This window comes from Bubalus bubalis, chromosome 9, assembly GCF_019923935.1.
Source record: "Bubalus bubalis isolate 160015118507 breed Murrah chromosome 9, NDDB_SH_1, whole genome shotgun sequence".
Classification (NCBI taxonomy): Eukaryota; Metazoa; Chordata; class Mammalia; order Artiodactyla; family Bovidae; genus Bubalus; species Bubalus bubalis.
This window is the reverse complement of record NC_059165.1, coordinates 93,494,083-93,514,291: the sequence shown is the minus strand read 5'-3', so window position 1 is coordinate 93,514,291 and position 20,209 is coordinate 93,494,083. Positions and strand designations below refer to the sequence as shown.

Sequence of the window (20,209 nt, the reverse complement as noted above, 5' to 3'; positions counted from 1 at the left end):
CATACTCTTAAGATTTATTCATCTTACACACCTTATGGTATGTATTTTCTATCTCAATAGAAATATTTCTGTCTCATAGAACATTATATATATCTCAATAGGAAATTATAGAAAATTACATATTTCTATCTCAATAGAAAATGATAATTATATATACCCACATAAAATGGATATGAGCAAGAGTATGTATATATATATGCAAACGTATATGTGAACATATACATATGTTTAAGTATCTGTATGATGGATATATACACACATACACACATTCATATATATTATCTCCTACTGAGGACATCTTGGTTGTTTCTGTTTTTTGACCAGTAAAGTTAATATATACATTTTTTTATACAGCTGATTTTATACATATATATTATTACATTATATACATATATAGTATATATCATATATGTATTCCCACTGTTGACCATATTTGAGTTGTTTCTAATTTTTAACTGTTACAAATAAAGCTGAAGTACCTATAGCTATAGATATAGAACTATAGCTATCTATAGATATCTATCAAGATAGATATAGAATGACAGATATGAAACTGAATCTTTACATTGATTCTGAGCAAAGAGTTTATTTTTCTTGGCCACACCAAGGTCTTTTTTTTACTCTGTGGCCGCACTGTGCACCATGCAGGATCTTTGCTCCCTGGCCGGGAATCAAATCCGCACCTCCTTCATTGCAAGGCAAATTCTTAACCACTGGTCCACCTGGGAGGTCCCCCCTAGTTCTTGAATAAAGTCTTGCCCTACTCACCTCCTGCTTCTTAGGCTTTGCACATGCTGTTCCCTCTGCCTGGACCACTCCTGCCTCCTCATCCATCTAACTCCACCTCATCTTTCAAGTGTCCACTTTAATGCCTCCTCCCCTGAGCAGCCTTCCCTGATGGCTCAGACTTATCAAGTCTCCCACTGTGATGCTCCGGAAAACCCTCTACTCCTTCCACCTCAACTAGAATAACTTAGCCAAACCCTGTCTCCTGCTACCCACCTAGGAGCTTTGGGAGGACAGGAAGTATCCTGTTTTAGTCATCAATTTACTTCAGAGGATATATACAATAGATACTGAATAAAAATTGCTCATCATGACTGTGATCCCATAGACACTGTTAACATATACATGAATCCAGCCTTTCCACCACCACCCCCCGCCCAGGCTAAAAAGAATTCTGGCTTGGTCAAACTGCACCTCCTGCTCCCTACCTTTCAGGTGGACTATGCTTACTCCTTGGAAGGAAAGTTATGACCAACCTAGATAGTATATTGAAAAGCAGAGACATTACTTTGCCAACAAAGGTCTGTCTAGTCAAGGCTATGGTTTTTCCTGTGGTCATGTATGGATGTGAGAGTTGGACTGTGAAGAAGGCTGAGCACCAAAGAATTGATGCTTTTGAACTGTGGTGTTGGAGAAGACTCTTGAGAGCCCCTTGGACTACAAGGAGATCCAACCAGTCCATTCTGAAGGAGATCAGCCCTGGGATTTCTTTGGAAGGAACGATGCTAAAGCTGAAACTCCAGTACTTTGGCCACCTCATGCGAAGAGTTGACTCACTGGAAAAGCCTCTGATGCTGGGAGGGATTGGGGGCAGGAGGAGAAGGGGACGACAGAGGATGAGATGGCTGGATGGCATCACTGACTCGATGGATGTGAGTCTGGGTGAACTCCGGGAGTCGGTGACGGACAGGGAGGCCTGGCATGCTGCGATTCATGGGGTCGCAAAGAGTTGGACATGACTGAGCGACTGAACTGAACTGATGCTTTGCTGAGACCACCCTATTATGATAAGATTCTGTGACACAGGATCAATGGGAGAGGGCATGAGGTGTGCCCAGCCAGCTAAGACTACAGATGGAGTTTGTCAGCAAACCAAAAAAGGGAGGGTGGCCAGTGAATAAAAAAGGTGAGTGGGAGGGGGTGGAGGAATAAACTGGGAATTTGAGATGGACAGATGGACACTACTATATATAAAGAGATGAACAACAAGGACCTACTTATAATACAGGGAACTATATTCAATATCTTATAATAACCTACAATGGAAAAGAATCTGAAAAATATCTGTATAACTAAATCACTTAGCTGTATACCTGAATCACTGTAAGCTCCCAGGTGGGTAGTGGGAGACAGGGTTTGGCTAAGTTATTCTAGTTGAGGTGGAAGGAGTAGAGGGTTTTCCAGAGCATCACAGTGGGAGACCTGATGAGTCTGAGCCATCAGGGAAGGCTGCTCAGAGGAGGAGGCATTAAAGTGGACGCTTGAAAGATGAGGTGGAGTTAGATGAATGAGGAGGCAGGAGTGGTCCAGGCAGAGGGAACAGCATGTGCAAAGCCTAAGAAGCAGGAGGTGAGTAGGGCAAGACTTTATTCAACCAAACTTCAATTTTAAAAAACATCTGTATACATAAAAAAGTGAATGGGAGGCAAGAACATGGTAACAAGGATTGCCATGTTCCAAGCACCCCCTTCACAGTGTTTAAGCAAAGCTAATAACAAACTGACTTTGCTATTTAAAAATTCCTTTCAAGTTTCTGGGACTAGAACAGATGCTTTATAAGTAGGATGTTATGTGGTCATTAACATAATTGTTGAGATCTCTCCCTAGGTCAGCATCACCGAGGCAAAGACTAGATTTCTTTCTGCCCTGCACAGCGTCCCCTGCTGACTCACCTAGCTCATTCCTCTTTTTGTCTTGAGCCCGCCGATGTGGCTTATCCTGGAGGGAAAGACAAAAGAGCAAGCATGACTATCTGTACCCCGTCTGGGGGCTCCTCAACCCTTATTTGCCTGCGGGTGTGCCTGCTCAGTCACTCAGTTGTGTCAGACTCTTTGCAGCCCCAGGACTGTAGCCTGCCAGGCTCCTCTGTCCATGGGATTTCCCAGGCAAGAATAGTGGAGTGGGTTGCCATTTCCTCCTCCAGGGAATCTTCTAGACCCAGGGATCAACTGGGCATCCAGCCAAGAGCCACACCCACTGATAGAGTCTCCCAGGTCCTTCCTTCCTGACTCCTGCCCCAATTTCCATGCACATGGGGGGTCTCACCTTCTTCATAGTTCCTGAATAATCTATGAGAGGGTAAATATACAGATATACTGGTTAGAATGGTGTCGGGGGAACCCTCATGCAGAAACCCACCTCCCACCTCAGTCCCCTAGTACCTTGTCCATGTCGACCACACGGAGGGACCCTTCCAAGACACTCCTTGTGTGCAGGTGCTCGGCACCGTTGACAGCGGTACCCCTGATAGAAAGTGCCTCTGAGATGCAAGGAGAAGATAAAGGAAGGAGTCAGTGATGCTGAACAAACACAGCCAATCATTTTGCCAGCAACATAAAGGGCCCCTTTGGGTGTTTTTAGAGCAGAAGAGAGACAGAGAAGCTGAAGATCAAAGGACAGCCTCCCCCCCTCCCAACTCAGGGGCATGATGGCCAGGGGAGCCCCCCCACCCCAAAGAGGAAGGGACAACCCACCCCAGCAACCAGGTCCATCCTCCCAGATTCCCACCTCAGCAGCATCTGGCAAGCCTTGCAGGATGTGGTCTCCTCAAAGGAAAACATCTGGAAGTCATGACCATTGGCAGTGGCGTTCTCAGGGTAGATGTTGGAGCTGGCAAGGGAAGAGAATTCCATGCAGTGGAACAGGATTCAGCCATTAAAGGCAATGATGTACCAGTACACGCTGTAGCCTGGATGGATCAAGACCTCTTTCCTTTTTTATGGCTAAATACTGTTCCATTGCATGGATATGCCCTATTGCATTTCTCCATGCACCCACTGATGGACCGTTGGATTGTGACCATTTTGCTAGTGAATAGTGCTTCAGTGAACATAGGTGGAGACAGAAAGTGGGTGAGTGGGTGCCAGGGGCTGGGAGTAGGGAAAACAGGAAGGGATCACTGCTTGAGTGCAGGGTCTCATCTGGGGGTTTGAAGATATTCTCGAACTAGATAGAGGTGATGGTTGCACAGTGTGAATTTACCGAATACCACTGAATTGTGCACTTTTTTAAAAGATTTTTTTTAATGTGGACCATTTTAAAAGTCTTTATTGAATGTGTTACAATATTGCTTCTATTTCTTATGTTTTGGTTTTTTGGCCACAAGGCATGTAGGATCTTAGTTCCCTGACCAGGGATTGAACTCACACCCCCCTGCACTGGAAGGGGGAGTTTCAACCATTGAACTGCCAGGGAAGTCCCAGAATTGTGCACTTTAAAATGGCTAAGTTTTTGTTATGTGAATGTCATCTCAAGAAAGAGAAGGAGGAGGAAGACAAGGAGGAAGGATTTCCAGACTGGTGATGGAAAATTGTGAACACTTGGCATTCTGGGGATGCAGACTGTCTTGAAAGCCTGTCCCTCCCACTTCCCAGAGGAAGAAACTGAGGTTCTGAGTGACCCCATGGCAGGGTGAGACTAAAGCCCAAAACTGCCTAAAGTCCTCTGAGGATGGAAAGATGGAGGAGGAGGGGGTCTCACATGGCCATCTCGAACTGCTCCATCCACTTCTTCTTTAGTTCTCGTGTCTTGAAGAACAGCTCATAGCCCTGGGCACCTTGGTCCTCAATCAGGAGGAACATGTGAGTCCACTGCAGAGAAGCAGGGTTTAAAATGAAGGCACCCACCCTGCAGAGGGTGGGACCACATGCCCATTGACCCTACTGCTCTGGGGAAGAAGGGGTCAAGCCAACTACAGCCTGTCTGTCCCCAGGAGAGCCGTGTAAAGGGCTTCCCAGGAGAAGCAAATACACATCCACAAATCTAGATTCATACACATGCATACTTATACCTATGGCTGATTCACACTGATGTACGACAGAAACCAACACAATATTGTAAAGCAATTATCCTCCAATTAAAAACAAATTTAAATAAAAAATTGTTTAAATTACAAAACAAAATCACACTTGGGACTTCCGTAGCTGTCCGGTGGTTAAGACTCTGCACTTCCACTGCAGGGGGCATGAGTCAGATACTTGATGGGGGAACTAAGATCCCACATGCCACGTGGCCAAAATAAATAAATTATATTTTTAAAATTAATTTATTTCTCTTAATTGGAGACTACTTACTTTACAACATTGTAGTGATTTTTGCCATACACTGACATGAATCAGCCAAGGGTGTACATGTGTCCCCCATCCTGAACCTCCCTCCCACCTCCCTCCCCATCCCATCCCTCAGAGTTGTCCCAGGGTCCCGGCTTTGAGTGCCCTGTTTCATGCATCGAACTTGGACTGGTGATCTATTTCACATATGATAATATACATGTTTCAGTGCTAAATCACACACACACACACACAGAGGCATTCCAAGGGCCAAGCAGAGAGCTCAAGTGGCATTGAGGGTCCCCAGCATTGGGGTCTCCCAGTTACTACCTCCGAGCCTTACCTTCTTGTTGTCCCTCTCTCCGGAGGAGTCATCTCGAACCTGGAAGCTGTGCAGGTTCACAAAGTCCTTGAGGTCGTAGGAGTCCCCTCGGCGCTTACAGATGAGCAGAGCTTTGTCAAGTAGGAAGGCATACCTGGAAGCAATCAAGTGTCCCTGTCTGGCTCCTCCCTAAGTTCCCACAAGCTCTCCACCTGATCCCCTCCCACTTTCCGGGCCCACTCTGCTGTCAATCTAGGATTCTGGCTCTTCTTCTCCAAAGTGGCCAACTTGGCCACGCCTACCTGTCTATTTTGACCTCACCCATTTGATTCTTGCTGTTCCTGCCACCTGTCCTTCTTGGCTCCACCCACACAACCATGCTGGCTCTGCTTCTCCTCTCAGTCTAGGCTCCACCCACTGGTCCGTATGGCCCCGCCTACCTCAGATGGTAAAGAATCTGCCTGCAATGAGGGAAAGCCAGGTTCGATCCCTAGGTTGGGAAGATCCCCTAGAGAAGGGAATGGCAACCCACTCCAGTACTCTTGCCTGGAGAGTCCCATGAAGAGAGGAGCCTGGCGGGCTACAGTCTATGGGATTGCAAAGAGTCGGAGACACCTGGGCAACTAACTTATTTTTTAAAACCTATCTATCTAGAAATAGCACCAAGCCCTTGCCCAGATTCCATCCTAGATCTGTGTTGGCTCCACCCACCTGCCTAACCAGTAGCCTGGCCCCGCCCCTGTCCAGGCTCCGCCCCAGATCCGTATTGGCTCCGCCCACCTGTCCATCTTGGAGCGCCTCTCCACCGAAGTTATCTTCAGCTCACCATCGATCTTGGGTCGGCCGTAGTGGGCTAGAGACTGGTCCTACACAGCAGACAAGACGTCTGGCAAGGGGCCCCCAGGAGGAGATGACACCCCATCTCCACATGGCCACATCCCAGCCCTCCCCGCCCACCCCCTCACCAGGTTCTCGATGGACAGCTGGAAGTTGGTAATCTGCCGCAGCGTCTCATTGTCCCGCTTGACCTCGTTTACGCACTGTGCCAGGTCCTGGGGGTGGGGCAAGGGTGAGCCTGGGTGCCCCCCTCCCCCAGCCCTATCCCCCACCTGGCAGGGCACAGAGGGTCAACCTCCAGCAGGGGGCAGCAGGAGAATGTCACTGTCCCCAAGGGGGATGCTGGGAATGAGTCACTGAGGTACAGGAGGGAGGGGGCGGTGGAGGGAGGGGGCGGTCCGTGGGTGTGGCCGTGCCTGGGTGGTACTCCCTGTCTTAAACCCATGGGTGTCTGGGTGGCACCGCCATCCCTCTGTGTGACCACTCACCCTCATGGCATCTAGGGCCAGCCGCAAGTTGTCCTTCTCCGTTGCATCCTGTGTGTGTTTCACCAGCTCCTGTGTGACCCACAGAGATGCATATTGCCTGGGCCTGCCCCCTCCTCCTGGGGGGCCTTCCAAACAAGCCTGGCCCACCAGCTCATTCTTCCTCCCTCTGCTGTCCCTAGAGGCTGGGGCACAGCCCCAGTGATCCCCTCCCAGAAAGGGAAGCCCAGCCCTCAGGAGCCCTTGCAGGGAGATCTGTATACCCCTAGAAGCCCATGCCTTCCCCGCTTTGTGCACCTGGAGCAGGAGGTGATATTTGAGCACTCGCTGCATGGGCACCATCAACAGGTCCCTTAAGGTGAACCTCCCGTTGTTGGCGCGCTGAGAACATTCCTAGGAGGTTGGAGAAAGGGGTGAGTGAGAAGAGGTGGAGGCAGGTGGGGATTGTTCTAGACCCTGAAGCCTCTTCTTCCCGCTCCCCAAGGAAATAAAGAAGAACGCTATGGGGTGAGGGTGACCAGCTGGAGGCTGCCTGGGGTTGATGTCCAGGATTCCTCAGCTGAGGGGGGCTCCAGAGAGGGAGGTAGACATGCCTGGAGGGTCCCCATGATGGAGACCAAAGAAATTGAATGGACAGCAGACACTGGCCATCCCTCATCATCCCTACTCTGTCTAAACTTTCACTAGACAAACGGATCCAGGTTGGGGTTCAGTCCAGGATCCGTGCTCCCTCCAGGATCAAGGCTTGGCTGGGATCGGGGCTCTGTGTGAAGTTGGAACTCAGCCCAGAACTGGGGTTTGGCCCAGACTTGGTGCACAGCCAGGGTTGGGCCTCTGGCTGGGGTTCAGTGTGCCCTCGGAGTTCAGGTCAGTGTCAGAACCTCAGGCTCGTACCAGGGCTCCATCCAGAGTACAGGGTTCAGCTGGGGTCAGTTTCTCCCACTTGGCTGATCAGTACCTCCCTCTGCAAACCTTCAGCGGGCAGACCCCTGGCTGGGCTGCAGCAGGAAGGGATGCTCTCTCCAGCTCAGTCTCCCCACTACTGCCCCCCAGAGAGTGGAAAGAAGTGAGAGAACTTCCCCCCGCAAAGATGAAGCCCATCCCCTACTTCCAGCTTCATTTGTACATCCTCCCGGGCTGTGGCCACGCGGTCCAGGTGCTTGCTGGCCGACTCCACCTGGCTGCAGTAGCGGCCATAGATGAGGAACCTGCAGGAAGAGGGCAGGCGGCCGGGGAATGACACTGGCACCAAGGTCCGGCAGATCTGGGTGTCAATCCCAGCCCCGCCTCTTCCCAGCTGGATGGTGCTGAGCCTCAGTCTCCCTGTCTGTAAAATGGGCATAACAATCGCACCTCCCACATATGGGTTATTGTAGCATTAAATGAGATAATGCACAAGAAGCTCTTAGTGGAGCACCTGGCATATCATCTCTGCTTAATGTTCATTTATTTAATAAGAATTTATTGAACACATACTGTGTGCCAAGTTCCACATTAAGCTCTGTAGAATTCCCTGGTAGCCCAGCTGGCAAAGAATCCGCCTGCAGTGCAGGAGACCCCTGTTCGATTCCTGGGTCAGAAATATCCTCTGGAGATGGGATAGGCTACCCACTCCAGTATTCTTGGGCTTCCCTAGTGGCTCAGCTGGTAAAGAATCCGCCTGCAATGCGGGAGACCTGGGTTTGATCCCTCAGTTGGAAAGATCCCCTGGAGAAGGGAATGGCTACACACTCCAGTATTCTGGCCTGGAGAATTCCATGGACTGTATAGTCCATGGGGTCACAAAGAGTCAGACATGACTGAGAGACTTAAAAAAAAAAAAAAAAGGCATCAATTTATTCGATCCTCACCACAACCCCAAAGAGGTACATTCTTTGGATCACACTGATTTTAGAGATGCAGAAGTAGAAGCACAGAGAGGTTAAGCAACTTTCTAGTGCTATACAGCTCACAAGAGGAAGAGCTGGGAATTTAACCAGAGATGAGCAGCACTGTGCCCACAAGCAAGGAAAGAAAAGCCTTCTCTGCTTGGTGGTCTATGAAGGCAATGTCCCCTGAATGCCCAGCCTGGGCAGGGCAGGGTGACCTCCAGAGGTCTGGGCTGGATGCCTGGGTCTCACCTCTCCTTGTATTTGATGAAGACCTGGTAGAGGGTGGATGCACCGGGGTTGGCCAGGGCTTCCTTCATCTCCTTTAGGAAATGGGTGTGTACACGAAGCAGGTCCTACTTGGAGGGAAGGGGTGAGGCTTGGGGTGGGAGCCTGGAGCTGGGGATGCTGGGTGGGAGAAGGATCATCCGCCCACCCTACGAGGTTCATCTCCCAACCCCCACACCCCAGGGACAGGTGAAGCCAGCAAACCATCCCCTCTGTACAGAAGCCCGGGAAGGCAGTAATCAGTCAGCTCACCTCAATGTTGATGAAGATAATCTCGACGTCTTGGGGTTTAAGGAACCGCTGCAAGGGCTTCATAAAATGCTGTGGGGGAGTGGGGAGAGAAGGATGGAGAAGGGGAAGACTCCTCCTTCCAGGCAAGCCCCAGAGACACAGAGAGGAGGAGACAGAGATGGAAAGGGACAAATAGAAACATAAGAGACTGGGGGGGAGAGAGAGATGTGTAGAGAGAAAGAGACAGAGGCAAGGAAACAGAAAATGAGAGAAAAGAGTAATGGAGAAAGTCCACACAAAAAACCTGTACAGGACTGTTCCATGCAGAATTTATTATCATAAATTCCTAAAGCAGAAACAACCCACGTGTCCATCGACAGATGAATGAATAACAAAATGTGGTCCATCCGGAAAAAGGAGTGAAGCAATGACACTCACTACAGTGTGGATGAGCCTTGAAACACGAGGTTCAGCGAGAGGAGCCAGGCACAGAAGGCCACACGGTGAATGAGTTCATTTAGATGAAATGTCCAGAATAAGTAACACCACAGAGACAGAAAGTAGGTTAGTGGGTGCCAGGGAGGGGCTGGGGGAAAATCAGAGTTTAAGGGGTGATGGCTAAGGGGTATGGGGTTTCTTTGAGGGATGATGAAAATGTTCTAAAATTGGGAATTTCCTGGTTGTCCAATGGTTAGAAGAGCCTGGGTTCAATTCTTGGCCCAGGAACGAAAATCTCACAAGCTGCAAGGCCAACACAACAGGAAAAAAAGAAAACGTTCTAAAATTAAACAGTGGTGGGTTGGGAAGATCCCCTGGAGAAGGAAATGGTAACCCACTCCAGTATTCCTGCCTGGAAAATCCCATGGACGGAGAAGCCTGGTAGAAGCCTGGTAGGCTACAGTCCACGGGGTCGCAAAGAGTCGGACACGACTGAGCGACTTCACCTTCACCTTCACACAACTTTGTGGGATTCCCAGGTGGCGCTAGTAGCAAAGAACCTGCCTGCCAACGCAGGAGACACAGGTTCAATCCCCAGGACAGGTAGATCCCCTGGAGGAGGGCCCTGGCAACCCACTCCAGTATTCTTGCCTGGAGAATCCTATGGACAGAGGAGCCTGGCGGGCTGCAGTCCATGGGGTCACAAAGAGTTGGACATGACTGAGCACACATACAACACTGTAAATCAACTATACTCCAATAAATGTTTTTGAAAATAAACAGTGATGATGGTGGCAAACCCTTGTGAATATACCAGAAAATATTAAATTGTAGATGTTCAATGGCTGAATTGTATGGCATTTTGATTAAATCTCAATAAAATGGTTAAAAAAGAGATGGCCAGGGACTTCCCTGGTGGTCCAGTGCTTAAGACTCCATGCTTCCACTGCAGGGGGCATGGGTTAGATCCCTGGTCCAGGGAACTGAGATCTCACATGCCACACAGTGCAGCAAAAAAAAAAAAAAAAAAAAAGAGCGAGAGATGGCCAAAGGAAAAAGAGCAAGTAGAAAGTGAAAGTAATAGAGATAAATGGACAAATGAAGATACAGGAAAAGAGGGCGACAGGGATAAAGAGACACAGAAGGAGAGAAATTCAAACAGAGGGAGAAGTAGGGAGCAACGCGGAGGGGACCAGAGACTATGAGAGACGAAGAAATACGGAGCAGTGAGGACGGGAAACATCCCCAAGCCCGTGTGGGCTGGATGATGCCTCTCCGCTCTGCGCATGCGTCTGGCCAGGACCGGGTCGGAGCATCACCTGTTGGATGGAGCCCAGCGTGTCGGTATACTTCTCCTCCGTCTGCTGGATCTCCCGCAGACAGCAGCACCGCTTGTCATACTCTGTCATCTTGGGCTGAGAGTGGGGAGGAGAGGCTGATGTTGGGGTGTCCGGGGATGCGCCCCACCCATGAGCCTGCCCAACCCGGTCCTGCGCCCCCACACACCGGCATGGGCACCGGCTCCGAGCGCATGAGGTCCTCGTAGACCTCGTCGCCCTCTGCCTCCTCGTTCTCCACGCAGTCGTACAGGTCCTCATCCTCCTCCACCGTGTCGCTGCAGGACGCGGAGTCAGGCGGAGCCAGAGAAGCCCCCAGACCAGGGACCCTCCGACACCCCAGGGAGAGGCCATGTCCCCTCAGACCCCCACCCCCCATGGCGGGGACTTGTCTCCTCAGACCACCAGGGCAGGATCATGGTCTCAGACACTCACTCGATCTGGTCGGACAGTCCACTGTAAATGTCTTCATCACCCACACTCTCCTCAGTGGGGAAGGGCCTGGGGGAACCCAGAGGGTATGAGCAGAGACCCAGGGGGCCAAGTGGGCAGCAGGCTTCAAGGAGGAGGAATAGGGCCGAATGGGGTCCAGAGCTGTCAGCTCACGTGGTTACTCACATGATCCCCTTGTTCTGGGCAATCGGGGTCCAGGACAGAGCGGACAGGGTGTAGATGACCTGTGATGGGGGCCAAGGCTGCTCAGCAAGCCCCTTGCCCACCCACATGCCAGAACACAGCCTCCACGCACTTGACCTTGAGGTTAGACTTCATGTCCCTGGGAGCCCAATTCAGAATCTTCCCACCTTCCTATGTCCCCACGTCAGCATGTCCACATTCCCTTAACTGAGCACCCACCACTTGAACCCTTTGTTCTAGTCAATCGCCATAACCACTCAGACAGAATGGGATGATCTTATTTCCAAGTTACAAAGGACCTAGGGCTCAGAGAGGCATGGCCACAAATCTGAGGTCACACAGCAAGTGATGGGACAGGGACTCAAACTGGGTTCCACGTGTTCCAAGCAAGCCTGTTTGCACCTGCTGTATGACTTGTTCTAGCCCAGCAGTCCTTCCCTGACAACGCTTGGTTTGTCCAGTGTAGACATTCATGGAAATGAATTGAAATCCAGTCTTTGGGCTCTAGGTGTCCATCTCACAGGCAGCTCAGTCCCATCTTACCTTGCCAAAATCCTGCACATCGAAGAGGTCGAAGGCCTCAAAGAGTTCACTCCGCTTGAGGCCAAACTTCTCATAGCAGGTAGACAGAAAGGTGCGGATATTCTTAAGGCAGAGGAACTGTGGAAAGAGAGACGAGGTTGGAGGAAACAAAATGGGATAGGGGAGAAGTTGACTCCTGGCCATTGGGCTTGAGGTCTTGCACAGAAGACGGAACAGAAGGCACAGCCCCCTCTCAGGAAAGATCAAGCTGTACCGGAAGCCACATCTACCCTGGCATTTTTTTTTGCTGAAGTACAACTCATAAGATACAAAGTTAACCATTAACAGATAACAATCTGGTGTATATAAACAATGGAATGTTACTCAGCCATTGAAAAGGAATTACATTTTGATTTATGCTGCATCACAGATAAACCTTGAAAACATTATGTTAAGTGAAATAAGCCAAACACAGAAAGATGAAAGGTGTACGATACCACCTATATAAGGTCCCTAGAAAAGGCACATCCATAGAGACAGAAATTAGGATGGGGGGCATGCCAGAGGCTGGGGGAGGGGATGGGGAGTCTGTGTTTAATGGGCACAGAGTTTCTGTTGGGGATGATGAAAAAGTTTTGGATATAGTGGTGATGGTGTCGCAACATGATGAATGTATTAAATGCCACTGAATTGTATACTTACAAGTGGTTAAAATGGCAAGTATTATTGTTTTATTTTATATATATGTTATTTGTATATTTTCATATAAAATTTTATTTATATTTACAAAATATACTTATTTTATTTATATATAATGATAAATATGCATAGTTTACCACAATAAAAAATTTAACTATTAACCACTTTATTTTTAATTAATTTTTATTGGGGTATAGTTGATTTACAATGTTGTGTTAGTTTCTGCTCTCCAATAAAGTTTTTCAGTTATACATATACATATATCCACTCTTTTTAAGATCCCGTGTAGGTCATTACAGAGTCTTTTTTCAGAGCAATGTAAAAATATTTTTATTTTCAAAAATAGTAGATGCAAGCATTTAAGGTTGTCTAATACTATTGTTAGAGAAGGCAATGGCACCCCACTCCAGTACTCTTGCCTGGGAAATCCCATGGATGGAGGAGCCTGGGAGGCTGCAGTCCATGGGATCGCGAAGAGTCCGACGCGACTGAGCGACTTCCCTTTCACTTTTCACTTTCATGCACTGGAGAAGGAAATGGCAACCCACTCCAGTGTTCTTGCCTGGAGAATGCCAGGGACGGGGGAGCCTGGTGGGCTGCCGTCTATGGGGTCGCACAGAGTTGGACACGACTGAAGCGACTCAGCAGCAGCAGCAATAACCTATAATGGGCTTCCCTGGTGGTTCAGTGGTAAAGAATCTGCCTGCAATGCAGGAGACACAGGTTCAATCCCTGGGTCGGGAAGATCCCCTGGAGAAGAAAATGGCAACAAACGCCAGCATTCTTGCCTGGGAAAATCCCATGGACAGAGGAGCCTGGGGAGCTACAGTCCATGGGGTCACAAAAGAGTCGGACATGATTTAGCAACTAAACAACAACAACTCTGTGATTCTACAATATTTGTATTTGGGGATGCCTACTCTATGTGGTTGGGCACTCAGACTTGTTCCATTCTCTTGATAACCCTGTGAAGTTTTGATGCCCATTTTACCTAAAAGGAAGCAGGCTCAAAGAGGGAAGGAAAGTTGCCCAAGATTATTAACTGCAAGAGTGACTCTGTGGCTGGGAATTCCCTGGTGGTCTAGTGGTTAAGACTCTGCGCTTCCAGTGCAGAGGACACAGGTTTGATCCCCCGTCGGAGAATGTGTGGCCCAAAAAAAAAATTATATGCACAGGGAACTCTGCTCAATATTATGTAACAACCTAAATGGGACAAGAATTTGAAAAAGAACAGATACATGTATATGTATCACTGAATCACCCCACTGTAAACCTGAAACTAACACAACATTGTTAATCAACTATACTCCAATATAAAATAAGAAGTTAAAAAAGGAAAAAGAGTAAGCATGTGGCATACAAAACACACTTCTGGTTATCAAAGGGGAAAGGCCGAGAGGGTAACAAATTAGGAGATGGGGATTTACACACTATTGACTATAAAATAAACAACAGGGACCTACTGTACAGCACAGGCAACTATACTCAATACTCTTGAAGTAACTTACAATGGAAAAGAATCTGAAAAAGAATATATGGCAACCCACTCCAGTATTCCTCCCTGGAGAATCCCCATGGAGAGAGGAGCCTGGCAGGCTACAGTCCATGGGTTCGCAAAAAGTCAGACACGACTGAGCAACTAAACACAGCACACACATATATATAACTGTATCATATTTGCTATGTACTTGAAGCTAACAATACCGTAAAATTCTTGCCTGGAGAATCCCCGTGGACAGAGAAGCCTGCTGGGCTACAGTCCATAGGGTCACAAAGAGTTGGATATGACTTAAGTGACTTAGCATGCACAAATCAACTATATAATTGTTGACTTAGCACGCACAAATCAACTATACTTCATTTTTTTTAATCCAAATAAAAACAAACAAACAAAAGGAAGACCATGGAAGAGCTGAAATTTAATTCCAAGATGGTGTGAATCTGGAGTCGATTTTCTTGACTATAACTTTATTGCTTTGCATGCAGTGGAAGTCACCATGAGCACCTGCCACTTGTTCCATTCTCAGCACTTTCTCTATAGTGTTTTAAATTTATGTATCTTCAAATATGTATATATATATATATATAAGGTAAGCAACAGGACGGTTTGATGTACTTATTCATAGTGAAAGCATTACTACAGTCAAGCTGATTAACACTCCTCATAGTCACCATGTTTTCGTGTATAATGAATGCACTTGAAATCTACTCTCAGAGCGTAGTTATGGTGTTCAATACAGTGTTACCAAGTACAGTCATACAGTACCCTAGAGCTCCAGACGGACTCATCCTATGTAACTTCAACTTAATACCCTTTAACCAATATCTGCCCATTAATTTCCCCACCCCTACCCCCAGCTCCTTGTACCCATGGTTCTACTCTGCTTCTGTTAAGTTTTACTCTCTCTGTGTAGAGAGGTCAGCTCATCAAAATGAATTTAAAAATTAAACAGGAATGCTTCTACTGTGTGTGTCCCCATTAATCATAATGTTCGCTGTTGGTTCCTAACAGAAATTCTGTTTTTCTTTTTTTTAAAATTGAAGTATTAGTGATTTACAATGTTGTCTTAGTTTCAGGTGTACAGCAAAGTGATTCAGATACAGATAGATAATTCTTTTTCAGATTATTTTCCATTGTAAGTTTTTGCAAGGTCTTCCCTGGTGGTCCCGTGGTGATGAATCTGCCTGCCTATGTAGGCAACACGGGTTCAATCCCTGATCAGGGAAGATCACACATGCTGTGGAGCAACAAAGCCCCTGCACCAAACTGTTGAGCCCACATGCTGTACCTGCTGAAGCCCATGAGCCTAGACCCTGTGCTCTGTGACGAGAGAAGCACTGCAATGCAAAGCCCGCATACAACTACAGCAGCCCCCATGGGATGCAACTAGAGAAAGCCAGCGCAGCAACGAAGACCCAGTGCAGCCCAAAAATAATAATAATAATAAATAAGTTGTTATAAGATAATGAATATAGTTCCCTGTGCGATATAGCAGGTCCTTGTTGGTCATCTATTTTATATATAGCAGGGTATATATGTTAATCCCAAACTTCTAATTTATAGAAACGTTTTTATCCATTTAAATAAGTTTCTTTGTATTCCTAGCTTCTTGGAAAGTCTTTGTATTTGCTTATTTCATTGAATCAGGAATGGATGTTGACTTTGATTAAGTGATTTCAAAGACCTATACAAGACAAGCAAGTGTATTTTGTTCTTGACTCAACTAGTATAGTGAGTTATATCAATCGAATCCCCGATACTGAATCTTTGGTTCTTTTGAAGTGACTCTCAATTTTGTTCTGCATTTGAAAAAGGTAAAAATGAGTCACACAACATCTATGGGCTCTAAAATGCCAGTGTAAAACCCTGATTATAATTTCAGTGTCATTAATTCCTATGTACCTAAAAATTATAGATTTTTGGAGGCTATTCTGCCTCAATATTTGTGAATATTTTTGCTCGCATGCATGTGGCCACATTTAAGTCAGATAAGAAATGATTAAAATAATGTAAAGGGGAATTTATTTTAAATTTTTTAAATATATGTAATCATATTTATATGAGAGATACCATGGAATCCTTGCAATAATCTTACAAAATAATTACAACTATTATACTCATTTTATAGATAAGAAAACTCAGGCAGGGACAGACACAGCTGGAGTACAAACTTAGCTGCATTTATGAATCAATTCAATACACACACTGTTCTCTGTATCTTTGTATCTCACACTTTCATCTTCAGATTGTATCTTCTTCTGAATTATTTCCATATCCACAGCCTACTTAAGCCATTCTACGTGGAACATGAACTTTAACATAATTGAATGTATTTAAGGCGAGAACATCCTCCTCTCAAAGAAAACCAGGATCAAGTGCTATAAACAGAAATCAGTATAAAACAAATATGATATAAATAGTGTTATAAAATTTTAGCTTGGTGGTCCAGTGGTTAGGACTCCGCACTCCCAATGCAGAAGGCCGGAATTCAACCCCTGGTCAGGGAACTAGATCCCACATGCCACAGCTAAAGATCCTGTATGTCACAACTAAGATCTGGTGCCGCCAAATAAATAAATACTTTTTAAAAAATTTAAACCTTTGTCTTAGGTAAAAAGCAAAACATTACACTTAAGACTGAAATGCTGCAGAAATTTTCTTTGACATCAGAACTAAGGCAAGAGTGCCCACTTTTCATTCTTATTCATATTGCACCAAAGAGCTTAACCTGTGTTGTAAGACAAGACAAAGAAAGAAAAGGAAATTAGAAAAGAAAGACATTAATGCTCAGTTTTGCAGATGATATGATTATCAACATAGAAAGCCCCAAAGAACACACACATAAATAACTGGAATCAATAAAATAGCAATGCCACTGAATACAAACTCAACTTAGTGCATCACATGTCGGCACATCAACAACAATCAGAAAACGTGTTGTTTTTTAAAGATAACATTTGTGAAATATTAGAATAAGCCAAACTAAACTACGGTGATAGAAATCAAATCAGTGGTTGCTTCTGGGGTGGGGAAGGTGGAAGAGATTGACTCAGAAAGGCTGCAAGTCATGAAAAAGTTCCGTATCTTGATAAGGGTGTGGGTTGCACAAGGGTATGTGTTTGCTAGAACTGATTGAACAATAAGTTGAAGAACCAAGCATTTCCCTGTATGAAAACTGGGTTTGATTTTAAAAGGATAGCATTTCCCATCACCTAAAAAATGTAAAAGCTCACTACCTGCCAATTCAGGGACACAGGTTTAATCCCTGGGTCAGGAATATCCCCTGGAGTAGCTAATATATTCTCCAGTATTCTTGCCTGGAAAATCCACAGACAGAGGAGCCTGACGGGCTAGAGTTCATAGGGTCGCAAAAGAATCAGACACAACTTTGTGACTAAACAACAACAAAATGTTACACAAACAACAAAGTTGGTTAATATCTAACACATCTAACAAAAGAAGTACAAATCCTTTATGAAGTAAATTATAAAATTTTATGGAAAGGTATGAAGGAGCATCTAAATAACTAGAGTGACATATGTACTAATTCTTATCTAGAAAAACTCAATATTTTTAAATTTTCAGCCTTCACCAAAACTGAGCTATAGATTCAAGGCAATTACTATTAAAATCGCAGAATGACTCTTCACTGAACATCTTTTATGTGACCATCACTGAACTCCAGGGCTCTCTTTAAACCTTACAATCTTTAATCCCTAGAGCCAGGACAGAGATCCTGGGATGGTAAGGTAGAGAACAGGATGGAGAATAAACTCCCACAGTGCCCCTAATCCAAAAGGACACACGAAGGAAATTCTGTGGCAGCCCAGTGATTAGAACTAACTCCATGTTCTCACTGCCAAGGGCCCAGGCTCAATTCCTGGTTGGAGAACTAAGATCAAGGTGTGTCCAAAAGAAGGATAAGAGGAGATTCTCCTATTTGCTGTGTGTCTTTGGGAAAATCACCTCCCCTCTCTGAACTTGTTTCCTCATGGACCATCATAATGCCCACTGTGGCATGTTGTTGTAATTCAATAGAATAATCCATGTAAAGGGTTCAGCATGGTGTGAGACCTCAATATCTGGAAATAATCATTATCATCATAGTGATTATCACATCATCAGTATTACGATTACCACCACCATAATCATCTGTATAATCATCACCATCAATATCATCACCATCTTCATCATCATGACCAACGTCTCCATTACAATCACCATTACTACCATCATCATCATTACCATCACCATCATCATCATAAACATCTTCATCGTCATGATCAATGTCCCCATCATAGTCACTATTACCATCACCACCATCATCATATTCATCTTCATCATCATCACCATCATCACGACGATTGTATTCACCATCATCTTCTTAGCTCCAGCTGGAAAGCCCAAGAGCATTCACCGACCCATCAATTCCCAGAACTGGAAAAGACCTCAGGTAGCCACTAGTCTCCAATGTTCATCACCCAGAGAGAGGAAAAAAAATCCAGACAGGAGGAACTTATTCAAGGTCACAAAGCAAGCTGGGTATCTCATAGCACCTCCCAGGCCTTAGTTCTATTTCTGCTGCCTACCTGTGCAGAGGCCACTGGAAGTCCACGAGAATTCATGCTTTCTCTTCTATAATATGGAATTGCTCCTGGAAAGTTGACTGCCCAGCCAAAAACTACATTTCCATCCCCTCTTGCAAGTGGGTGTGGCCATATGCCTAGTTCCAGCCAATGGAATGTGAGTATTCATAATATGCAACATTCTCATGGCAATGTATTTAAGAAGTGAAATTGCATTCTGCATACTTTCTTTTCTCCCGTTGTCTACAGGCAGAAATGATGCTGAGACTTTAAGGGATAGCAAAGCCACAAATGAAAATAGTCTCTGAATCACACCATCAGAAAAAAACCTCCCTCCTGATACCAGGAGGAACATTGGACTACTAGGTGAACAGGAAATAAATTTCTATTGAATTGCTGCTAAGTCATTTGTCGTGTCCGACTCTGTGCGACCCCATAGACGGCAGCCCACCAGGCTCCCCCGTCCCTGGGATTCTCCAGGCAAGAACGCTGGAGTGGGTTGCCATTTCCTTCTCCAATGCATGAAAGTGAAAAATGAAAGTGAAGTCGCTCAGTCGTGTCTGACTCTTAGCGACCCCATGGACTGCAGCCTACTAGGCTCCTCCATCCATGGGATTTTCCAGGCAAGAGGACTGGAGTGGGGTGCCATTGCCTTCTCCATCTATTGAATTAAGTCACTGCAAAGGCTTATTTGTTACAGCAGCTAGTGTTATCCTAATACAGTAGCCTTAAGGGCCAGAGCCAGCTGTGGTCTGAATGATCCTCAGAGACCCCATGACCGCCCATTCTAGCTCTTCTTGTAATTGTTCCTCTAATTACACACGTGGCAATAAACGAACAGCTGGAACCTGAGCTAAGAGCTCCTGTCACATCTGCTTAGTGGACTTCTGCTCATCCTTCAAGGCTCATCTCCAATACTCTTCTTCCAGGAAGCCTCCCCCAGTTTCTTCACCCAAGCAGAGTCCTCACCCTCATTCCCCTACCCTGGGATCCCTTAGTATGATGTCCCTCTCCACCCCTAAATGTTACGTATTTTACATTTTACACCTTGTTCCTATTTTCCCTCTGCCTGAATGCCCCTTGTGATCATCAACAAATATTTTTCAGCTCCTACCATCTAGAAGGGCTCTCCAGGTGGTACTAGTGGTAAAGAACCTGCCTGCCAATGCAGGAGATGTAAGAGATGCAGGTTCGATCCCTGAGTCAGGAAGATCCCCTAGAGGGCGGCATGGCAACCCACTCCAGTATTCTTGCCTGGAGAATCCCTGTGGACAGAGGAGCCTGGCGGGCTACGGTCCATAGGGCCTCAAAGAGTCAGACACAGCTGAAGCAACTTAGCACACATGCACCTAAAGCAACCTGAGTTGTATTTTACATTTTACACCTTGTTCCTATTTTCCCTCTT

At 46.2% G+C, this 20,209-nt stretch overlaps 1 protein-coding gene across 1 annotated transcript in view; it reads right to left on the bottom strand.

The window, feature by feature from the left end:
* Nucleotides 1-20,209, bottom strand: part of VAV1 (vav guanine nucleotide exchange factor 1) — a 64,281-nt gene that overhangs the window by 23,160 nt on the left and 20,912 nt on the right. The window contains exons 2-19 of the mRNA XM_025293333.3: nt 12,040-12,156; nt 11,479-11,537; nt 11,296-11,361; nt 11,030-11,138; nt 10,843-10,938; nt 9,107-9,175; nt 8,819-8,922; nt 7,807-7,906; nt 6,996-7,091; nt 6,702-6,770; nt 6,342-6,428; nt 6,157-6,242; nt 5,398-5,530; nt 4,486-4,595; nt 3,514-3,615; nt 3,168-3,265; nt 3,052-3,074; nt 2,679-2,724 (exon numbers count right to left, since the gene is read on the bottom strand). Of these exons, the coding sequence (XP_025149118.1) occupies nt 2,679-2,724; nt 3,052-3,074; nt 3,168-3,265; nt 3,514-3,615; nt 4,486-4,595; nt 5,398-5,530; nt 6,157-6,242; nt 6,342-6,428; nt 6,702-6,770; nt 6,996-7,091; nt 7,807-7,906; nt 8,819-8,922; nt 9,107-9,175; nt 10,843-10,938; nt 11,030-11,138; nt 11,296-11,361; nt 11,479-11,537; nt 12,040-12,156 (1,570 nt within the window). The remainder of the gene's footprint in view (nt 1-2,678; nt 2,725-3,051; nt 3,075-3,167; nt 3,266-3,513; nt 3,616-4,485; nt 4,596-5,397; nt 5,531-6,156; nt 6,243-6,341; nt 6,429-6,701; nt 6,771-6,995; nt 7,092-7,806; nt 7,907-8,818; nt 8,923-9,106; nt 9,176-10,842; nt 10,939-11,029; nt 11,139-11,295; nt 11,362-11,478; nt 11,538-12,039; nt 12,157-20,209) is intronic.